The sequence below is a fragment of the Ammodytes marinus genome (assembly GCF_949987685.1).
Source record: "Ammodytes marinus genome assembly, chromosome: 19".
In the NCBI taxonomy this organism is placed as follows: Eukaryota; Metazoa; Chordata; class Actinopteri; order Uranoscopiformes; family Ammodytidae; genus Ammodytes; species Ammodytes marinus.
In genome coordinates, this window is record NC_137223.1 from 8035001 (window position 1) to 8058863 (window position 23863).

Consider the following 23863-nt stretch of genomic DNA (forward strand, 5'->3'; position numbering starts at 1 on the left):
GTCAGCCCTTTAAACAAATGCTCCATTTTTTTTCTCTCCCTCTCTCTCTCTGTCTGTCTCTCTCTGTCTCTCTCTCCCTCTCTCCCTAAATCACGTCATAATAATTTCAGTCCTAGTGCTACGGGATGCCAGCGAAACCCCCAGGCAGCTGGTTGTTAGTCATTTGTTATTTGTTTGTCCGGACAAGAGCAATGAAAAAAAAAAGCAAAAGAATGACAGATAGACAGAAAAGCTGGACAGACAAGTCATCTGTTGGAAGAACGTAAAGACACCATCGCACGGAGGCAGACAAACAGAGTGACCGGAGTGTGGCCCGGCCTCTGAAAACCACATGTGAGCGGGCAGGAATGTATAACCCCACTGCATTGTGGGTGGGTGTCAGGGGGGGGGGGGGGAAGAGCGCAGACTCGCCTGACTAACAGGACACTGTGAGGTTTAAGGGGGTGTGAAGGAGTTGAGTAGTAGGGGGGAGGGGGGAGGGGGGGGCAGAACAGCTTTCGGGAAACAGAGTGCAAGTTCAGGAGGAGTGTGTGAATCACGTCCGTCGAGCTGTTTACAACCGTCTCTTTGGCAGCTCCTTACTCTCTCATCTCATCACCATCGCAGCTGATTTCAAGTATTCCTCCCCTTCAGTTTATCTTAAATGAAATGTGTGAGAGATTAACACAACCTGTAACCTGGACGTAAATCTCCATGGAGAAGACACAGCCTTGTGCGCATTTTTTTTACATAAAGCGTTGGAAACTTTTAACTGACCCCTGCACATGCTATCAAAAAAACTAATAATAGCCCAGAATGGAGCTGAAGTGGTCAATTCATTGATTAAGGGGGAATTTTTTTGTCAACAATTTTCACAATCATTTAGTTTTAAAGGAAAAATTGTCCTAAGGAAATACATTGGTTTTGTGGGAAAATATTCGAAAAAAAACAATGGACATTACTCGACTACTTTCATGGGAGAGGTGGGTCTCACAGTGATGAACTCACAGGGAAGTATCATATCCCCATCATCAGCATACCAGCATGTTAGCATCTTCAGTTCATTCTTGTTGTGTTTTTATTTTATTTTATGGCCTAAACCTTTATTGTTCTGGTTCACTTTCTCACTGCACGGTACCTTCCTTACACCAAATGGCAGACAGACAAAGTGAGGAACCAGCTGGTGAATATAGTAGCAGCTAGTATCAGCTAAAGAACCAGATATTTACTTCAAAGCAGTTGGTGGAGCCCAAAATCTGACTGTGTGTGTGTGTGTGTGTGTGTGTGTGTGTGTGTGTGTGTGTGTGTGTGTGTGTGTGTGTGTGTGTGTGTGTGTGTGTGTGTGTGTGTGTGTGTGTGTGTGTGTGTGTGTGTGTGTGTGTGTGTGTGTGTGTGTGTGTGTGTGTGTGTGTGTGTGTGTGTGCGCGCGTGTGTGCGAGTGTGTGTGTGTTTACACATCAGCAGACAATATTGCCTGATCCATATATCGGTCAGGCTCGATGCAGAACTGACAAAGAAATGACTGTTATACATGTGCTTTTCATATTAGACACCATTTAATTCTTTGTTATGTGTTTTTTCTTTGACCCCTCTCACCCCCAATCTCCCCTCTCCTCCTTGGCTCCACCTCTCCTTCTCTTTGAAGTCCCAAAGAAGTTGCTCCAGGAGCAGGGAGCCCGGCCACCGTTGTACTCCCCTAAACCCAGCGCCCATGACCCCAACATAGTGGGAGACAGCCCCCCGGAGGGCAGCTCAGTCAAGAGCCCCGACACTGTTCCAGGTGAGCAAAACGACAAAAACACACACGCACTCTCACCACGGCCTCCCATGGAGAGCAGTTAACGCTAAGCAGTCCCAAGGCCTCCCAGGCAACAAGAGAAACAGTAATTCAGCTCTCTCTCTCTCTCAAGTCAGGGCATATATGTATGAATATTTTAAGTTGCCCGGGTTCAACTGTTTCCATATGTATCCATAGCAGAGCCCATCAGTTTTGGGCCATTTATGATCATTGGTCTTAAAAATATACTGCTTTTTACCAAAGAGCCAAGGATTTGCACTCGCACGCAACCACAGTCTAAATCAGTCAGTTATATGGTCAAAACTCCCATAGAGCGAAAGAGGGAGAAGACGGAGGACGGACAATGAAATGAAAGAATGAAAAAAAAAAAGAGGAGAAGCCAGCAAAAGGAAGGGAACTTAAACAAAGCTTTTTATTCATGAGGGGATGGTGGCCCGCGTCCAGCACACTAAGCAACCTGCCCAGCCAGCGCCACTGTACTAATTAGGAGGATGGACTGAATGAACGCGGAGGTAAGAGAGGGGAGCGCACAGGAGATGGGTGCTGTCGTGGCCGCATGAATGGCTTCACTTCCTCGCGCCAAGGCTTCAAACGCTCCACTTTCTGCTCATCTAGAAAAACAGGTTTTACCATCTCTGACGTCCTCAGTGGACCGGAGGAAAACATTATGAAGAAGAGGAATGTGAGGGCGGAAGGAGACACTGTATATATAGCCTGATCTTCATTTTTTTTTTTTTTTTTTTTTTTTTTATTAGCTAAACTGGGTGCAAAGAAACAAATTAGAACTCTCTGCTTGATTAACATTTCAGTTAATTAAATGGGTAGATGACTATTTTCACTACATCTCAGGAATATTTTGTCATTTCAGGGAATACGCTCTTACATTTTTCATGTGGTTGCCCATCAAGTGGAGACCCAACACTCATTGTCACCTAATAAGTGACCCACAAAGTCATCGTCAAGTGAATGAAATGAAATGAACGTAACATAAATTTGGTTATTAATTACAATTTTCTCTCACTTATTCTCTATAGGCTATATGTTAAAATACACAAAAATAATGGAATATATACTGTTTCTAAGGGCGATTCGTCTGCATATTTTAGGTGTGTTAGCCAGAGAGACTGTGGTTTATCGGTTTGCTGATACATCAGCTGATGTGTGCACCACAGCAGTGGGTCCAGGTGGAAACATTTACCTCCTCAGTGAACAATCCCCGTCTCAACTGCATTTATCAGATAAAGTCAGCTCGACACACCTTGTAGACTCTGCAATTAGAGGTTGCCGGTGTGTGTGACAGTTCACCAAAGCACGCATACCTAGACTGGCTAAGAAAAATACACATGTAAATAAATATGACTGTGCACACACACACACACACACACAAGGAGTTTTAGGCTTAGGTCACTGAACCGAATGCTTTTGTTTTTTTGGCTTCCTTGGCCTGGAGGGTTGTTTTTTATTTATTGAGGTGGCATTTTCTTACGCATGGAGCTAAAGATACAGAATCTGACACCATGCCACCGAAAACACTACTTCAGCACGTAAACAAGGAGAGAAGTCGTACTGTTCTGAATAAATCCAGTGGAGGAAACAGTATCTATAAATAGATTGTGGTGGGGGGGGGGGGGGGGGGAGGGAGCGCCTGAGATGTTGCCAGAGAGCAAACAATTCCCATGTGCTTCTCTGTCTCTTAATGACCTGAGTCAGAATGAGTTTGACAAAAGCGGATGTTCTGTCATCTTCTGAATCACACCATGTTGTGCATCTTTACGCGTGATGCATCTTTTCTTTTTTTTTCAGAAGCATAATCTCTTAAAAAAATCTGAAAAACCGCCAAGTGACTGCAGATGACTAAGGAGTCTGGATGGTTTAGTCACTTTAATACCATTTCATTTTACTGTAAATGGCCCCAACCTGTGCTGTCGTAAACTGACCGCACATGTGGGAATGAAGTGGTCACTGCATGTGGGGCCGCCTACCGACGATTGATCTCGGATTGCATTCACATTCCATCTACAAAATGAAACTTTTCAACAACACGTGTGTCTTAATCTTAGTTTCTAAAGCTAAATGAATCACCCACTTTCCGCTCAGAAATAGGGCTGGGTATTGGCAAGGACCTTACGATAAAGATACTCATCACGAAACATGGGGTCATAATAACATGATATATCACGATACGGTGCATTTTGCGATATTCCAGATAGTTCACTGAAAATGTATGAAAGTGTCTGTATACTATCTGGGTAGTCTTCAAACAGCACATTGCATTATATTGATGATTCAGCGGATAATTGGGTCTAAGCAGTTTAAATCAAAACTTTGATTCAAATTCAAAACCCGGCAATTCCAGGCAACTAGCCGTACTGCAACATTTACAGGAGCTGAGGTTGTAGTTCACAACCCATTTAAAACCCCTTTTTAAATTCAACATATCTATATTTTGAGCTGACAATACAATATAGATATCATTAAAAAAATATATATTACGATATGTTGCAATATTGATTTTTTTTGCATCAAAGCCCTACTGAGAATAAAGTCTGCTTTGTCTTACTCATAAACTGAACTCTCCTGCTCTATCGTCTTTTCTTTTGCAGATAGGAAGAAAACTAGGGAGACCAACCCCAACGAGGAGAAGTTTTCAGAAGCCGGAAGAGGAGGAGGAGGAGGAGGTGGAGGTGGAGAAGGAGAAGGTGGAGGTGGAGGTGGAGGAAGTCCACCACAGCCCCCAAACATGAATCCCATCATCAACTCCACCTCCAGCGGCAACATGGCCCTCATCAGCAATGCACTGGCAGCCTACACTTACATATCAGGTATGGGGCAACATTGGTATAATAGTATTCATATTAGCTCAAGATGAATTGACTTCCTGTTGGTGATTAGGATCTGAGTGCATGCTTTCATGTGTGTGGCGCGATATATCTCTTGGGGGGAAAAAAATCCGCCGTTTCCTTTTTCCTGAGAAGGTGCGTCAAATGTGGGCTAAAAGGAATGCAGATGTTAGGAGGTGATAACGTCTGCACTCACACACGCGCACACACACGCACACAAACACACACACACACACACACACACACACACACACACACACACACACACACACACACACACACACACACACACACACACACTGTCAGTCACCTGCTTCAGCCTTCAGCCAGCTGCAAGAACAGACTGCAATAGTTTGAGGGGTTAGGGATACTTCCTGTCTTTTTACCACCCACTTTGACCTTCAAAGAAACTGTTTATACATAGTGAAATCAAATGCATATGTTTTATATGTAAATAAACAAATTGTAATGTGTTATGGACACTACAACTATAGTTTGTGTGATTAGCTCACTCAGTTTTTAACTCGTTAAAAGGGTTTTTCTCATATGTGTTGGCTCCCAAATAATTTATAGAATGTGATTTATTGCTTAATATTACCGAAGTCAACATATGTGTGACCTCTGAGTGTGACCTTTTTCCACTTTTGTCCACCTGCGTGGGGCTTAACCCTCCTGTTATCCTCAAATATTACTAACACATTTCATCCTTGGGGTCCCTCTGACCCCAGGGATATTTGCCTCCAGAAAATGATCTACAGAAAAATTTTGACCAAGTTTTTGTGTTTATTTTTTGAATACATAAATAACCCCTTGTTAATGAAACCTATCAGTGAGTTGACCTGTTCTCTGTTCGCGTCACCATCACCCTACAAAATATTGTACTTGAGATGATAAATTTAGAGGGGAGGCATTTGAACTTGGGAAGACTTGGATGTGATCAACTCGCAAGCCTACATTGGCTTCCTCACCACCATCACCATACGGTTCCGTTAACCTTTCTCTGCAACAAGCTCTTGGGTCCAACGCAGCCACACACCAGTCAATCAAACTACCAGGCGTTCAACCAATCAGAAAGTAGCAAAGAAGCCACAAGCAGTAATGACCGGGGGCCAAGCCTCTGACGCAACTCGGACCCGAGCATCATCGACCGCGGCGCAGGCCGCTCACTTCACAGAATCCGGGGATGTAAAGTTTTTCGATGTGGGATGTTCGGTTTGGGAGTTATAGACCAAAAAGCAAAAAAATGGCAGAGAAATTGTGGGAGCTGAAATGGAAAGTCTGTTTTGCAGTTGCGATTTTGCACATAATCCTTAAGGGCTTAAATGGGCGTGTCCTATGCTAAAAGATGCAGCAGAATTCAGTGAATCTGTGGATATAAAGGTTTTGAATGTGGGATTTGGTTGGGGAGTTATGAGCAAAAAGAGATTTTCAGCCTCTCCACTGTAAAAAAATGGAGAGGCTGTCATCCTCTCTACTGTAAAAAGATAATTTTTTTTTGGAGCCACAGTGCTTCAAGTGGGAGCCAGAAACCCTGGTGCGCGCGAGCATGGGAACTCCGCTTCTGTCTCACTCTAAACAATTTCCAAAAGTTGAGAACCCTGGTCTTTGTGTTCGTTACAGTGAGTGAGCCATCCAGTGAAAGGCTTTATTATAACGGAGCTGGCTGAACAGGTCAGAGGAAAATAAAAAGAGACCCAACATCAGTCACAAAAGTCCAATTAAATGTTTAAGGATGGGGCCGACCCGATCCAATATCGTGAAGTAATGGAGACTTCACATTAACTTACACATGATATCACCACCAACAAAGAAAGGTATAATAACTATGATATCGGACAGTATCGGTATCGGCCGATATCCAAAACCCAGATATCAGAATCGGATTGGACCGAAAAATAGTGGATCGGTTCATTTCTATAAATGTTTGACATATTCTCTGTGTAAAAAATAAATAAAAAAAAATCAACTTAACGTGGCTCTTTCCTTTCTCTCCCTCCCCCTGCTGAACAGACCATCCGGAGAGGGCTGCTCTCTTCTTCGTGTGCGGTGTGTGTCTGGGCCTGTTTCTCACCCTCTTCGCCCTGGTGGTTCAGATCTCGTGTCGGACCGACTGCCAGCCCCACCACGGCCTCCGACGGGGGGGAGGAGGAGGAGCAGGAGGGGGGCCGACCTCCTCCAAGAAGAAGCGCCCTCGCCCCGCGGCCGCAGACTCCTCCTCAGACTCCAGCGACTCGGACTCGGACTGGGACACCACGTCGGACCTGTCGGCGCGGCGTCACCGGCGCTTCGAACGCACGCTCAACATGAACGTCTTCACGTCGGCCGAGGAGCTGGAGAGGGCCCAGAGGCTGGAGGAGAGGGAGCGCATCATCCGCGAGATATGGATGAACGGCCAGCCCGACATCCCCGGCACACGCAGCCTCAATCGGTATTACTGAGGGAGGAGGAGGGGACCCATTTGGTGGAGGCCCCCCCTTGTCTTTTTTTTTTATCGAAAAGCTTACTTGACTTGACTTGAACAAAAAAATTTAGGAACGCACTTGACCTGGATCGGTTGTAAGGGCAAAGAGACACGGCCCTTATGAAGCTTTACAAAGGAGGAAGTAGTATGCAAAAAAAGTGGATTCTGGTGGAGCGATGAGAACGGTGGAAGGTGTTGCAGACTTGGGGAGAAGGAAGTCCTCCCTTTCTCTGCTGGTTTAGCATATTCCTCTGGGTGTGTCATATGCTGTACACGCCCATTCACTTCAAGAGAATAAGCTCCCGCTCTGCATAGTAAGCTCAACCCTCTTAGATGGCTCTCTGTGTGCCGGTAGCGAGGGGGTGAAAGGCTATGCTGCCTTGCCCGTGACCTCAGCAGGCCTTTTTGAAGTGAGGATTTATGGGTTAGCTGCCTTTAGACACACACACACACACACACACACACACACACACACACACACACACACACACACACACACACACACACACACACACACACACACACACACACACACACACACACACACACACACACACAGGCCTGTAGAGAGGACCACATGGTGACTGAAGGACTAAGGCCTTTTTCAGATGGGTCTGTTTCACCCGGAACTTGATGCAGCTGCAAAAAGACTGTGACACTTGGAGCTTTGTGCTCACTCAGTACCCTCCAGTATTCAAGTGTGGACTGTAGGCTACAGAGGGACTGAACGCTTGGACAATGTTAAGACAATCTTTCCACAGTGAATAATCATGCTGCCTTTTTTGAACTTTATGAAAAAAAACCAAAAGATATTTTTTGGGGGAATTCATCTCAACCCGTATATAAAACAAAAACAAAAATCTATTTTATAATATTTAATAGTTTATTGATGTTGTGTATTTTCTTTTTTTTTTCTTTTTTGCTTTCAAGTATGGTTTATTATGAGATATTTTTATACTTGGCGAAGGTTGTCCGGCACCTCAGGGATGCAATCCTAGTGTTTCTGTGTTGGGTTGATGTATTGGCTTCCTAAGAAGGGGATCGGCCCGTTCAAAAACAGCTACGTCAGCATTTAAAAGAAAAGAAATAGGAATGTCATATAAAGAGCCTCAAAGAGGGATTAGTGATTTAAGCTTATTTTTGATACAGTATGTTTATTAATAACACAGTGCAGTGCCTTTTCTAGCTATCAAGTCACTGCCGTCACGAGTGTAGCTGGTGTATAACCCAATGACTGGTCAAATGATTTATAAATTGGATATCCCAAATGTATCTTTTTAAATAAGTTTTCCCTTTTCCTTTGACCATTACTGTTGCTTTGCTAAAGTGGAGCATGTGTAAAATCTGATTGTACCTTGCTGTCTCCCCCAGGTATAAATGTAGGCTACGTCACAAGAGAATGCCGATTGTATACCAATGCATCTTGCATCTGCCAAAAGTCTAATCTTTAATTTCTCACAAACGAAAAAAAAACTATGGGAAGTTTTGTGTCAAACTGTGCCCTTATTTCAAAGATACCAGTGCTGAACCAGATGTGTGGTAACCGCTGCTCATGGCCATCGGAGGAAGGAACCAGCACTGAAAAAAAGGTTCACAGTGAACGTGCAAAGTGTGTGTGTGTCTCCTGTATCATGTTGCCAGTTTAATAAGAAATAAGCTATATTGGTCCAGTTCTGTTTGCGCTGCCCTGGATTTAAGCGTATATACAGTAGGCTAGATGATTATACTGTAGTTTCACACAAAGGACTTGGTATTTTTCTGACTGAAAGTGTAATTGAGAGTACACAGGAAATATTAGGGTCATCCACACAGTGACTGCCGCACTATATAGTTTCTATAAAGACATTTAAAATGTGTTTAAAATGTGGGATTACAACGTGCCAATAGCTGGTAAAGTGAGACCAAAATATGACTCCTGTGCTTGGAATAAAATGTTTCAAAAATAACTTGCCCACTTGTTTTTATTTAATGTTGGACATTTTGTTGTGAAATTATTAGGCTATGTTTTTTCAAGTGTGCCACTTTAAATGTAGGCTACATTTATAGGGTATTAGTATAGTCCAGTCATGCACAGCAAGGGAACTTTTCTGATCTCTTAATACGGTAATAGGCCACTACAAATATAGAATAGGCTACTGTAAATATAGACAGTAAATAAGGTCAGCATGAACGTACAGCATTGGGTGCTCATTGGTGAGTAAAGGCCTATTCTATCAGGGAGTGAGATGTATTGGTGTTTCTCGCCCCCTGGTGGTAAATTTAGAGCTCTTCAGTTTTATTTAAATTGTGTGTTGAATAAAAAAAAAGTAAAAATTATGATAGTTTTTTTACCTAAGGTATGCAAATAGTAATCCGATATAACTTTGAATTATTTTTTGTAGCACAACGGCTACTTTCTTTAGCCTAGCCTTGGCCTAAATATAAAAAGAAAATCATCGTATACAGTATGTTCCATTGTTGTTTTTTATTGTTATTATAATTTAATATTTCCCAATATTAATTTATATTATGTATTTCATCCTTTAGTATTTTTGTTATCATTTGTAAGAAATACTCGTTTATCATTATTTATTATTTTCTAGAAACTCTGTCACGTCGTTTCCATGGATACCGTAAACTCACCACGGCAGACCTGTCGTGTGTCTCTTTGCTCTCTTCACAAAACCTCAAGGGAAATACTGTTTGACATCTTCTGGAGGCGAAAAATACTTCCTAAAACTAGCAATGTCTTGGAACTGGAATAGCCACGGTTTACCATTTCTACCAGGAAACTCTTTCCGGGATGTAACGGTAAGAATGTTGCTGGTTGGCTAAAAGTTTAAAGTACAACTATCTGCGTGAAACATTCGCCAAATGTAGGCCTATCCTTTGCAACATAATGTTGCTGTTTTTCTTCTGTTTTGAAAATGTCATCCATAGCATTCCTCCAATCCTTGTGTCGAATTGAGGGATGGATCCAGGATAGTAGAACTATTGTATTGCATTAGATCGATAGATAGACAGACAGACTGGTAGATATAGCCTAACTATAGATAGATAGATAGATAGATAGATAGATAGATAGATAGATAGATAGATAGATAGATAGATAGATAGATATAGCCTACTTTTCATCCCTGAAGGGAACGTGTAGTGGCAAATAATAATAATGAAAATAAACAAAAAAATCATTCGAGATTGAGTTAGATTGATACATGTTTTGTATAGGTGTGTTCTTATCATTCTGTCCACTTCTATATATCATCCCAACTCATGTGGCACAGCTGCTTCAGTGTTACTGCAGTGAACTGTACTATATACATATAGTACAGTTGATGTACAGAATGTTTAATGGAAATACATGTATTTCCATTAAACATTCTCTTGCACATATCTTCTCCTCAATGATCTCTCTCTGCAGAAGTCAGCCTTCCACCGTCCCCAGACCCTGGACTATAGGAACGGTTATTCTCAGCTCCGTCGGCCCACTGTGGGCATCGGACAGGATCCCCTTCTGTCTGACCAGTTGATGCAGCGGGACTTTTCTTTTGACACGTCGGAATTCGATTATGACTCCTTCGAAGAGCCTTTACACGAGGAATATATCCCATCTCATGTGGCCCTGGACAAGAAGGTAAAAACAAACACCCTAGAAGTGGAGGAGGTCCCAGTGTTTTAAGATAGTTGTTTCTGTCCAAGCAGGCATGGGCTGGTTGGTATGATATTCTGACGGTATAACCTCAAGCCAAAATATCAAGGTATTGCGATTATGATCTCAAATGTGTTATTTTGAAATGTGTGGGGAAAAAAAATAATAATAAAAAATTCAGCTGAGCACAATCTATTTCTAAACTACATAGGCCTATATGATATTCTGAACATTAATAAACTTGTATGATTGACAACATAATACAAAAAATAATTGAATTATTCTAAACAACATTGTATTCAACGCTGTATTTTAAGAGCAGCTCAATAAGAGAGTCATGCTAACTTTCTACAAATATTAATTTAGTAAAAGCAGGAATATTCTGAACATGAATAAACTTGTATGTTGACATCCTGTGTGTGGGGGGGTACAGTATATACCTTGAAACCGGTTATCGACCCATGCCTACGTCAAACTGCTTCCTTGTCTGCCTGTTCTTCACCCACCACCACCTTGTCCTAGGTGCTGCGCTTCTACGCGTACTTTATGGAGAGCATCCTGTATTCCCCTCAAGAGGAGTACCGCGTCCGCCCCGTGGTCATCTACTACTACCTGGAGGACGACAGCATGTGCATCATCGAGCCCCTGGTGGAGAACTCTGGGATACCGCAGGGCAAACGCATCAAACGCCAGCGTCTGCCCAAGAACGAGCGCGGAGACCATTACCTGTGGAAGGACCTGAACCTGGGCATGGACCTGAAGGTGTACGGAATGAAGTACCGCATTGCACTGTGCGACGCTTTCACAATGGTATACGACGACACCGAAATATGGGGATTTTGTTTCTGTTATAAATACACTCCTTGGTCTTGACTGATTGAGTGTCCCATTCATAATCTACAGGAATTCATGGAAAGCGAAGGTATCGTTCTGAACGCCCCCGAAAAGATGCCCGTGGATCCGTACGCCAAACGGCGCAACATCCCTCATCCGTCCTTCACGACACCGTCCGAACTGGACCGCATGTACCAGTTTCTCAGCATGGATCGTAAGGTAAAGGGAATATTCTCTCCCTTCCATTACAAACCATGAGAAGGGTGGCTTAACAGACAAGCAAGAGCACAGTTACATCTCTCACTCAAGCTATTTGTAAAAACAACATCGGCCTTTGCAGAGTACTAGTTCCTCACTACTCATATTACACTGCACTTAGGGGAATTAAATGACTTACAACTCCACTACTAAATGAGGGTTTTATGTACATGTTGCAACAACTAGGTCATCTGCCTTAATCAAGCCTTCTAACTTAAATTTAGCTGAAGTTTTTTCCAACATAACATTCAAGCCCGATATAAAAGTTTTACAAGTCAATACAAAATAGAAAAATAGAACATTAGAAAACAGCAGAAAATATTATATATATTATATATAACATAAAAAATCATATTTAAAAAAAAATGTAACAGCATGCTATGACACAATAATCTACTGCTGCATCATGGGTACTCTTAAGTTTTTTGAACCCTTATAAAACATGGAACAAATCCAAAGTCAATCTGAAAAAAAAACAAGTGTAGTTCTTAAACCACAGTGAAAATCTGAATTCTTGTAAAGTTCAAATGTTTTGCATTTTGTGCTGCCGATTCTTGTTTCCAAGTTGTGAAGCTCTTTTTGGTCAGGTGCTGCGGTTCTTTGCCATGTGGGACGATGCTGACACGCTGTACGGGGAGATCAGGCCCGTGTCCATACAGTATTTCCTGGTGGACGACACGGTGGAGATCAGAGAGGTCCACGAGCCAAACAGCGGCCGCGATCCTTTCCCTGTCCTCATGCGCAGACAGAAACTGCCCAAGAAAATCAAACCAAAATCTGGTGAGATGTGTGTCACTTTCAGCTGTACAGTACATATACAGTATATACTGTATCATTTAGTCATAGTCTGTCTATTTTCATTCAGAAAAAGTGAATGAACAGAGGCTCTACCATAACACAAATGGCCCAATTTACATCATACAGTTATGTAATTGAGTATTGCTTATAAAAACTGGAACTATTTTATGCCCCACACAACGATCAAAGAATATAGAAAATAAAAGAGATTTAAAAAACGACTTTAAAAAGGCTCTGTAAATATGCATGTAAACAAAGGGTATTTAAACAAAGTGGGCCTACCCCAGCTAGCTATCATGCCAGTTTACAGAGGCTAGAATTTGTATCAACACCAAAGCTGACTCCACCTTACAGCTACATCACAGTCTTCTTCTTATTTCTTCCCAGACACCTTCCCCAGCTGTGTGCTGGAGGTCTCAACAGAGGAAGTGGATGAGTACTACTCCCCCAAAGACTTCCTGGTGGGTCAAACCATAAAGCTGCTGGGTCGTCCCTTCCTGCTGTATGAGTGTGACGGCTCCACCAAACAGTATTACCAGAAGAACCACCCTGAGCTGGAGATGAAACCCATAGACGTACCAAGGACCAATCAAAGGCCTCAAGAGAGGAAGACGGTGAGGGACTGGAAGATGACATTTTTCACATTCTGCTTTCCTTTACTGTATCCGCTTACGGGCATGAGACTTCATGTTGTTATAAAATGTTCCATGTTGACAGGAGATTCCTCCCTACAATGGTTTCGGTTCACTTGAAGACTCTCTCCAGAATTGCTTGTCACTCATCCCAGAGCCTCCCAAGAAGGACGTGATAAAGATGTTAGAGAACGACCACAAAGTGCTGCGCTACTGTGCCACGCTGGTGAGTCAGCATGTGTGTGAGAACTTTAAATTGCAAATGCAACCCTGATAAAGCCATAATATGTCACCCGGGAAAAATGAATGATTGACAAGACAAAAATGCCAAGCCATAATTAACAATACAGATCATTTCTGTCCTGTTTTTACTGAAAAAAAAAAATCCAGGACTCCCAGAATCCAGAAGATGTTCGCCGACGTTTCATAATGTCCTACTTCCTGTCCAACGATATGATCAGTATCTTTGAAAAGCCCACGCGCAACTCGGGTATCATCGGTGGAAGGTTCCTGGAGAAGACTCGAGTCCCCAAGCCGGGCTCTTCAGTGGACCATCCTGAGTTCTACTCCCCTGCAGACTTTGCTATTGGAGCCACTGTGGAGGGTAACAGTTTCCATTTATCGGCGTGTATTGATTATTCTGTTAATTATGTTCACCCCTGAAATAACGACAACCTTGCTCCAAGGAAGAAAAACAAGACTACACACTAGATACATTAAGGTGTTTTCAACATGATACTAGGTCATTAAATCTAAAATGGCGTCTTTCTCCTCCCTTTCTTTGTTTTTTTGTAGTTTTCAATCACCGCTTTGTATTGACCGATGCCGACCACTACGTGCTGACGTACCTGGAGTCCATCTCAACCCAGATCCCTCGTCCCACATTGGAATCTTTGCAGCAGAAGTGCAGGAAGGGGCCGGCAAATAACAAGCCAGCTGACCGAAATGGTAAACAAAACCAAAAAATCTAATCATATCAGCCATTTAGCAGAACAAGCATAGATGTTTCTTTTCTCCAATTGTGGACTTATGCAACATCTTTTCATTCTCTACCAGGAGCTGATGTATCACAGCCGTCTTCATGATGTCAAGCACAGCTGGATCGCCTCAAGAGCTGTTAACTACCTACTAAATCAGACCACAAGTGTGTGAATCAAAGCCTTCACAGTATGTTTAACATAATAAATAAACACAGCAGAAACAAGTGATTTGTTTGGCAGAATCTGACTGACAGTATCTGGTAGTGTATCAAATACACCCAGGCCTACCTTTAAATTGGATTAGCTACTTCAAAAATTCAAAGCACATTTTTATCTAGAAAAACTATGTTCCTTCAGCCACGTAAAAAGAAGAGTAATGGTCTCCAACATTGCCATGCTCAGTGCCACCTGGCTGAATCTACCGGCGACACCCCATTTTGAATTGTTAAAAGACTAAATACCAAACAGAACATAGACATATGTAGACACATGATATCAGTCACAAAAGTGGAGTCCACAGCTTATTTCAGAAAATTGCATTATTTAATAAAGTAATTAACAAAAATTTGAAAGGAAAAAAATAATGGAATGGCATGCGGTAATATCCAACATACATACTTGATGCTTATCTGTTAAGTGACCAGTGACTAACGTAGGGTTTTAAACAGACATACATCATTAGGAGGAGCCCAGGGCTCACTCTAATGGAAGGCCACAATCCCTTCTCAGACATGGTAAAGGGACAATGTGAAGGCCAGCGTACAGTCAGCTCATATCACCAGTAACATTTCTCTGCTCCAATGGAGCAGACTAGAAAACAAGCAAAGCCGGCTCAATGGCAAGAGCTGAGAACAGCTGCAACATGACACAACACTACAACCGATACAGTACTTATGTATGAGGATATGCATCAACACATTCAACATTGACACACGTGCTAACGCAGTGCTGCATACTGTGTTCACTTTACATTTGATTCATTCTGCATACTGTGTTCCTTAGGGTGGGAAAGCAGGCCGCGTGGATGTATAAAAAAATACTGATATGAAGAGAAGAGTAAATGTCTGGTCGGGCTCGAGGGATTTCCGTGGATTTCATATTCCAGCATTTAAGCCTAAGTCTGTAGTGACTGAGTCCCTGTAACATCTCAGGTCACACTCAAAGGTGGCCGCTTGCCGCCCAGCTTCCCTGTTGTGCTGATGAGAAGATGCCGGGGGCTAGGGTCGCTGTTCAGGCCAGTCGGTGAGCTTCCTTAGGGGGATTTGAGTTTTTTGATGCGAGGGGAGGCTCCGTTCTCTGCTTTAAGGACTCCGTTTTCATGGTGACCCACTGGCAGGAGAGACAGAGGTCAAGAAGTCAGGATCTCTACTAGTGCAGCACATGTCAGACATTCAACGTAATCACACCAAATCAAGAAAGGAAGAGTGATGACTTTAGTGTATCATAAAACATGTCTGAGCAGGTGTGTCTCTACTCACGTGAGTCTCTCTTCAGTGGTCGTAGGGCTTGTTTTGTGGCGGCCTTCTTGCGGAGAGCCTGTTCGTGTCTGAACTCCCTCCAGCGCCTCAGCTGGAAACGGATAAACTTCCAGAGCAGCCAAGATTGGATCAGACACACCAGCAGTAGAACGGTCATCCTGAAGGGGCCCAAGGCAAGAAGATTAGTGCAACCGTGCGTTTAGGAAAAAAACAGACCTCAGGTTGCGTGCCGGATTAATGACAATTACTTTCTGGCCCTGGGGGTGTGTGTGTGTGTGTGTGTGTGTGTGTGTGTGTGTGTGTGTGTGTGTGTGTGTGTGTGAAATAAGGTGGGTCTGATGATTTTTTGTTAAATTCCCAAGGCTTTTGTTTGGTCTCGTTGACCTATTTGCAACCAATTTTTCCATGTTTAAGAAATCTGCAATTATTGTTGCCTTCATCGATAATATTAGCTGCAAAATGACCAATATATTAGCCTACAATACATTGACTGGTCTAGCACAAGTTCTGTTGAGTCAGAAGTACTTTTTGATTAGGTTCCTAATAGTCATATTGTAACGTACGGAAGCCCAGAATGGCCCAGCTTGAAATTATTTTCATCTATCTGGTAGTTAACTGTTAAAACTTGGTTAATTAGCTTTTATTATTATTCTAATTTAGATTATGGAGAACTAATAATCTCATTAATAAGAGGAAAACAACTTTTGTTTTCTAATATAACAGAAGATAACAAACATAAAAGAAGATAGCAAGATAATTAACCTCATGAACACAAGATATCTCGTGAACTCAAGATAACAAGCATAGCCCTTTTCAGCTTCCATAGTAATGCAGGTATCATCATCACCATCAAACCCCATTCAAAACGATTTGAATAGATGCGTTTTAAGCTAAACTGTAATTTTCAGTGAATCAGTGTTAAAGCGACAGGCTACATTCACTGTAAATGTAAATTGTGAAAACAAAAAAACAATTGAGAAAGTCAATACTTTTTTTTAATGGGCGCTAAGTGTGTTTTAACAATCAGAGAACTGTAAAATGTAATAGCAGTTCCACTAAAATGCATCATCATTGTGCATGCACAGATGTTGGACATAGGTCATCGTTACCTGATCAGTACAGTGTTGAAGTTGCCCAGCTCCCAGTCCAGCCCCTTGTTCTCAGCCCGGGCCAAACCGAAGCCAACAGCCAGAAACATCAGGGTCAGAGTGGCCATCCGCGTCAACACAAAGCTGATCGCCCACATGTCAAACCTGAAGCAACGACACGCAGCAGAGATGTGTTCAATTACATCATCATAAGGCAGTATATAAAACATCTAAAAAAAGTGTGAGTGAGTGAGTGAGTGAGTGAGTGAGTGAGTGAGTGAGTGAGTGAGTGAGTGAGTGAGTGAGTGAGTGAGTGAGTGAGTGAGTGAGTGAGTGAGTGAGTGAGTGAGTGAGTGAGTGAGTGAGTGAGTGAGTGCGAGAGCCGACTTACATTTTCTGATGGTTTTCATCAGTGAAGTAAAAAAGTCTGGCGAAGTGGAAGCCCAGCTCTGACACGTACTGGAGAAAGAGCAGTACCACGCCCACACGACTCATACTACACAGGGAAAGAGGAGAAGGGCAGATGATGGATAAACAATCCACTGAGGAACATCCACATAGGGTTCAATGAAAACCATCAACAGTATAGTATAGATAATCTTTTAGCACATACTGTATTCGCAACTATGGTATTCTGTATAATATCAGCAGCCGCAGAGCAGAAATACTTTCCAAGAGAAATAACTGATGCAGTCTCAAATTTGAACCCCAGATGGTTTCATTACTTATTAGGTGTTATGTCTCGTCTCACTGTCTGTACATTTCTTCTTGCCAAGCTTTTGAATGATCATGTTTATAAAAAAGAAAAAAAAATAGGTCCCTCCGACGGATGCTTACTTTAACAAATATGCTGCAGAGATGTGCAGCAGATACAGGCAGATGTACTGGAGCTGACGAGAGATCTCCTCCTGAAGAAAAACAAAAAAACAACAACAACCATCATTATATGTAAAAAGGTACTGAGTTTCAATTCCTGCAGCATTTTCTTCTTGCTCATTCACCCATGCAAAATATACATAATCTCTCACACACACACACACACACACACACACACACACACACACACACACACACACACACACACACACACACACACACACACACACACACACACACACACACACACACACACACACACACACACACACACACACACACACACACACACACACACACACACACACACACACACACACACACACACACACACACACACACACACACACACACACACACACACACACACACACACACACACACACACACAGCGTATCTAGTCACAGTCACACCAGAACTCCCCCACTTTCCCAGGGCCTCCTCACTGACCTTGCGTACTTTCTGGAAGTAGAGCTCTGGCAAGGCATGGAGCCAGTAGGCCAGCTGAGTGAGGTAGAAAAACTTCACCTGAAACCTGCACCGCAAGGACAGACAGAAGCAGAGGAGGAGGAAGATAGAGAGAGGGCAATTTACACAGCTGTCGCACTCATACATTCCTGGTTTAACGTGATTATGCAACTGTTAAATGTGTGTTAAAAAACGAGTTGCCTGAAAGGGATAATGCCTTATCCTAATTTGCATGGTTGTTTTTTTCTGAAATCAGGAGGCCGCTCCAAACTGGGGAGTAATCGGACCGTAAACTCTTAAAAATGCACGTCAACACAGCTGGTTAGCGTGCTTGTTAAAAGGGTTTTTGGCTCGCTGTGCAAGGCATATTTTTTTTTTAGAACAAACTTCACAAGTCAGTAAATGGTGATAGGCTAGTAAACTGCAGGCTGGGAGCCAAAGAAGGATTAGCAAGCGAGCGAGGCAAATGCACTGTAGTTTGATGAATGTCAAACTTGTTCTGAAATATACACTTAGTTGGTAAGGGACTTCAAATAGTTCCTGCATATTTATAAAAAGGGGTCTAAATTTTGGACCCCTTGTGGATAATCCGGACTTGGAGTTTGTTAAATAAAGTGCCCAAAAAATAAGTAAATAACAGCGTTCAGTTTAATACATGTTTCTGCTTTCCTTAGTCTACCACTATGTCAGCTAATTTTTTTTGTTTTTTGGGGGCTTTTGGTTACAAAAACAAACACAACTGGCCATCAACTTGGGCATTGGGGAACATTTTGAAGGGCTTTCTTCTTCTTTCTTCAGCAGCAACCCAAGCATTTTGTTCTATGGATAAATTAGTATATGTGGACATTATTAATAATAAAAAAGGCATTGTTCATAATCAAAAATGTATATTTTACTAAAAAAAATGTTGCAAACATACTGCCCAACTGTAAAACTGTGTTTAAATTATTTTTTTAATGTAAATACATCCCTGACTGATCATTTGAACATCGGCCATACCTGAGGTGCACATGTGGGTAGTTCTCCCATAGGCTGCTCGGATGCAGGAGATATCCTTCCTGTATGAAGAAACGAGAGAAGGGGACACTTTATGCCGCCGTTCATTAGTTCATTTACTGCACTGGGAAGTTGTCACCGAACACGACATATCGCCTTGGAAGGTCTCCCTCACCGTTATGACCACGTACAAACTCCACACGCTGGACACCAAGTGAAAGACGCACAGTTGACCCGACTCGTTAAACTTGGTGTTCTTGCTCTTGGAGAGGTGCAGGCGCCGGTTGACTTTCTGCAACACAATACAAAAGGATCATGTGAACGCAGCCAGAGTTGTCTCATAACGGCTGGCATGCAATTGACTCTGCAATTGTCACGCATGAGGAGGAAGTGTCAACGTATCACTAATAACTGAGTATGACGGTAAACGTCATAAGAGGCTATTTGTAGCTGCTGCTGAAAACCCCATCCTCTGAAGAAGTATTCCTTTCAAGACACGTTGGAAATTGCGTGGCAACGGCGAGCCAAAATAAAACACCATTCCTCCCTTCTGGCCTATTTCTAAACAATGACACGAGGGCACATACTTTCAGGTGGATTGAATGCTGCCCTCTCTCCCTGTTTTCTCTATCAGAACTTAAACAACCTGTTTTCCTTCATATTAAGTCTTAAAAACACACAGCATTCTGCCCTTCTGTTTTTTTCCTGTGGTAAATTTCAAACTGCTCTGGTCCCACAATTGGAAGTGCCAGTGAATGCATCTTCATACACTTTATTGGCAACAAGTTCTTTAACAGGTCCATTATTTTCGGAATAATTTACAAAAAAAATTACTCGGAGAGAAACATTTAATTTGGTCTTAATAATAAGAGGAAAATGATTCATTTTAATGTTTTAAAATTAGCTGCTGCATAGACAAGAGAGTCATTTTAGTCAGCTCACATCAGGTCAGCTGAACATGCAGAAAGGAAAAATTGGTGCACGGTTGAGCACGCAGTCCAACAGTTATGGAGACAATGAAGTTTACAATTCTAAATAAATAACGGATGCATATTTACATAGGTTTTTTCGATTGCAAAGTTCTCACAAGAATATGCCTTTTTTTTTTTTTTTACATCTGTTTAAAAAAATAAAACAGGATATGTTGCCGACACAACAGCTACAAGATGCCATGTGACACTGTGACATCTGCTAGGCCTCCTCTTGTGATTGGTTACTCACATCCAGCAGATACTCCTGCACCACTGCGTGCAGGATGATGGCGATGAAGAAGTAGAAGAGGATGGTGGCACTGTCCTTCCATCCGTAATGGTACAACGTCACCTCTCCCTCTGAGCACACATAGGAGGGGTCACACACACACACACACACACACACACACACACACACACACACACACACACACACACACACACACACACACACACACACACACACACACACACACACACACACACACACACACACACACACACACACACACACACACACACACACACACACACACACACACACACACACACACACACACACACACACGTTTGCAATCAGGAAGTGAAATGGACATCCTGGAGCAATGTATTCACTTTTGTAATCACAGTTGCAAGAACAGTATCATGTTGCATGTAATAACCAGGTGCGGCGGCGGCAGAAGTGAAACTGTGAAATGTGTGTGTGTGCTGTAAGGTCAGGCCATAGACAGTGAAGAAAGCTTAGGGTGTATTTAATAATAAGAAGAAGAAGAACTTTCTCAAGTGCACTGCGTACCTGGTGATAGTGTGGTGACATTGTACTGAGGCTGAATGAACAGAATGGCCGTCTTGGCTGTCGCCTGGAAATCAGACAAGATGGGGATTAGTGACACATTTCAGTGAACCTGTCAAAGCACCATTAAACAGTACAGATGTGGGTTTTGCGACAGGGTGTTTGTGAGATAGTGTGCATTGCCATTGAAGGACATCTATGAAACGTTTTGTTTATAATACGGAGAGTGAGTCACTTCTTCCCTGTGGCCTGCTGCGAGCTGAATTCCTAAAAGCAGTTCTGACCAGACACGAGCGATGCTTAGTATTGACCTGTCAGAGCTTCCCAAATCATTACCTTTGTAATTAAATGAATAATTTGTTCTAGTCTGTTAAGTGTCTGAAAATTGCTTTTGTCCGACTCAATAGTCCAAAACCTAAAGATATTCAATGAATAACAAGAGCAATTCAATTAGAGAAGCTGGAAACAGAAAATGAGGGACACTTTGCTTGACAACAATTTAAAGCAATTAAAATAGTCATAGGCCTAATTGTTTTCTGCATGGTAGCCTACTACAACGACCATAGAAATGTCTTGTAGGCCTAAATGACCATACTCTTGTGTCTCTTTTATCTGAACTGTCACATGTAGGCCTATATCCTCCCATTACGTTTGGAAACCTGATGGGGCTTCTTTTTTCTTTTCTTTTTTTTGCTTAAGCAAATCCCATTTTCAGAGATGACTTGGTATGTGATCGTTGTGAGTCATCCTTACTGAGACCTCCCTAGGGGACCCCTGTCGGTCCCCTGGCCACAGTTTGGGCAACACACACAAACTGCAACAAGTCACCATTCATTCCTTGCGCGCCGAGGACACAGGTGTCATGTCAAAGACAACAAAAAAATGTGCAGCACCCATAGATAGTAAATAATAGGCAGCAACAGAAAAAAATGAAGGAAATCCCCGACTTATTTTTTACTGAGCCGAGGTTCCGGTTTGAAACTTTTCTAAATGCTCGAGGAGAGGCCTGGGAGTGCTATAAGTTGTTTGAGCTAATTAGGCCACTAGTTAATTCAGTCTCTATGTGTTAGTGAAATCTTTTTCAGGTTAAAGCGTTGTTTAGGTGCAACCGAGACCACAGCAGCCGCGGCTCAAAGATTGAGACGTGGCAGTTAAGTAGCGCGGTCAAGCTAGCGACCACAACTCACACAACATCCGTCTTCGCTTTTCAAAATAAAACTCCCCGATGTGGAACGCCTGCTCGAATCCATTCTAGGGAAACTGTGATTGTTTTAAATTTGAAAATCAAAATCGCGCCACTTCCTGTATTAACCGGTCTGAATGTGCCATAGTGACAAATGTTTGAATCAAAAAATGTTGCAGCGGACTGTCTTCGCTGGAAAACTGGAACGAGACGTTGTCCATAGGGTAAAACCGAAACGTAAACTTTAGGAAACAAATAAGTGACACGGTGTTGTTTTGTTTGAGTATCCACGTCTGTCTGCGCCAACATATGAGTTTTAAAGGGTATCCCAGGTTAGGAGAAGAAACTCCATTCGGAATTAAAAGTATGAAGAGCAAGACCACATCACATTATCTAGCAATAAACATGTAAACGTGCACTTTAAACCTTGATGTAACTTCCTGGCTCTGGTTAAAACCAAAACACTGTGTTACAGCATTCATTGCTACTTAACTAGTTTAAAAAAAAGTGCAGCTAAGCAGTCACTATATCCGCTGAACGGATTCCACTGATACAAGGCTCAGATTCAGTCAAACAAGCCAATGGTTTTTCTGTCGTTTTTTTTTTTTTACAAAGCAAACAAAAGTTCACTTCGTCCGATTCCGACCCAACTCCTCACCGAGTCACATCTACGGATCGTGCAACAGACTTGCCATCTTAAAAAAACAGCTGAGAGGGACGAGGGAAGAAAAAGAGAGAATCTGGAGTTTCATCTCACCTCAAACATCAATCCAATCAAAATGAAAATCACCAAACTGAAGACGATGTCGGCATGGTTCTGAATTAAGAATTCCTGGCTGAAGAAAGGGTAACTTTTGTTCCTCCGGCGAAATGCCATGTCCACCAAATGGTGTTTTCCCTGCTATTTTATAAATCAGAATTTTTTCTGACTACGAAGTTCTGTAGTTAACTTTCCCGCTAAACTGCGCATGCGCGACTCCTTAAAGGGCGAGTGCCATAAATACCTTCCTCGAGGCCGTTTCCACAATACGTTCAGTGCGTGACAAAAGATTATTTTAAACTCATAAACAACTTACTATGACACCTTAGTTATATATATAAAAACGATGAATAAAAGTTGAAATAATTACAAAAACACTTGTATTCCACTCACCCCAAATATGTAGGTTATTTATTGCTTATTTAAAGCCACCAGTGGCGTTGCACTTCACAGTTCAAAATGTCATATAGGCAGTCACCTGGGTGTGAGAGGAAACCCCAGCATCATTTAACTACTTTGTTAGTTGATTTCATCCCCTTTCACAGAACAGTAATGAGCAAAAAATGCAAATGCCATCCTAATAGCAATCATGAGCACATACAAAAGTCACTACAAGTAAGCATAAGCCCCTTATCAATTTGTTAGGCTACACTATAGACATTTGAAAAGCTTTTTTAAAGTCAATGCCTGAGACGTGATGTTTTTCCTCCCCAACATAATGTGAAGTCAAAAAACACAATAGCAATTACATGGTCAACATGTAAATAATGTTAAAAACATCAAACACAGTTTTGCCACACACTAGCCCTGCTCAAAGTAATGCCAGCTGACAGGGTTTTACAAAAAAATACAGTATATTATTCTCTGAGTGGATCGGGGATCCGTAAATGTGAATAAAAAAAATATCACAGCAAAAAGACATAAATGGTACGGAGGAAACTTGTGCTTTCAAGAAGCCAACAAAAGTCTGGCTCACGCTGAGGTGACACAGATTCAGTGGTCAGACACACCTGTCCACTTCAGATCCAGATATCAATTCTCT

The 23863-nt window shown here is 42.2% G+C and overlaps 3 protein-coding genes across 4 annotated transcripts in view; 2 read left to right on the top strand and 1 right to left on the bottom strand.

Annotated features, from left to right (window-relative positions):
• The window catches only part of eva1aa (eva-1 homolog A, regulator of programmed cell death a), a 79005-nt gene extending 70033 nt beyond the window's left edge, over positions 1–8972 (top strand). For both annotated transcript variants that reach the window (XM_080048440.1, XM_080048441.1), the window contains 3 exons: positions 1625–1759; positions 4381–4599; positions 6628–8972. In XM_080048440.1, the coding sequence (XP_079904566.1) occupies positions 1625–1759; positions 4381–4599; positions 6628–7055 (782 nt within the window). In that variant the 3' untranslated portion in view covers positions 7056–8972. The remainder of the gene's footprint in view (positions 1–1624; positions 1760–4380; positions 4600–6627) is intronic.
• Positions 8973–9802: 830 nt separating this feature from the next.
• Positions 9803–14313, top strand: efhc1 (EF-hand domain (C-terminal) containing 1; the record flags this gene model as incomplete). Its single annotated transcript, XM_080048233.1, has 10 exons — positions 9803–9868; positions 10479–10691; positions 11229–11516; positions 11610–11759; positions 12386–12578; positions 12984–13210; positions 13314–13454; positions 13619–13832; positions 14024–14176; positions 14285–14313. 10 exons carry the CDS (start codon positions 9803–9805, stop codon positions 14311–14313), a joined length of 1674 nt encoding a protein of 557 aa, XP_079904359.1.
• A 472-nt stretch (positions 14314–14785) lies between these two features.
• tram2 (translocation associated membrane protein 2) lies at positions 14786–23011 on the bottom strand. Its single transcript, XM_080047810.1, has 11 exons — positions 22819–23011; positions 20882–20945; positions 20336–20445; positions 19290–19406; positions 19118–19176; positions 18101–18185; positions 17612–17682; positions 17166–17270; positions 16796–16939; positions 15687–15844; positions 14786–15537 (listed from the first exon to the last, which is right to left on the bottom strand). The coding sequence occupies exons 1-11, from the start codon at positions 22936–22938 to the stop codon at positions 15461–15463; spliced, it is 1110 nt and encodes a 369-aa protein (XP_079903936.1). The 5' UTR covers positions 22939–23011; the 3' UTR covers positions 14786–15460.
• Positions 23012–23863: the final 852 nt, after the last annotated feature.

What these genes read in the sequence shown, in the direction of transcription:
- tram2 (XM_080047810.1), bottom strand. Translation starts at nt 22,938, where the DNA reads ATGGCATTTCGCCGGAGGAACAAAAGTTACCCTTTCTTCAGCCAGGAA. An exon ending in TACCCACATGTGCACCTCAG is followed by an intron (nt 18,186 to 19,117) that starts GTATGGCCGATG and finishes CTTGCGGTGCAG; the next exon opens with GTTTCAGGTGAAGTTTTTCT. An exon ending in TCTGCAGCATATTTGTTAAA is followed by an intron (nt 17,271 to 17,611) that starts GTAAGCATCCGT and finishes TTCCCTGTGTAG; the next exon opens with TATGAGTCGTGTGGGCGTGG.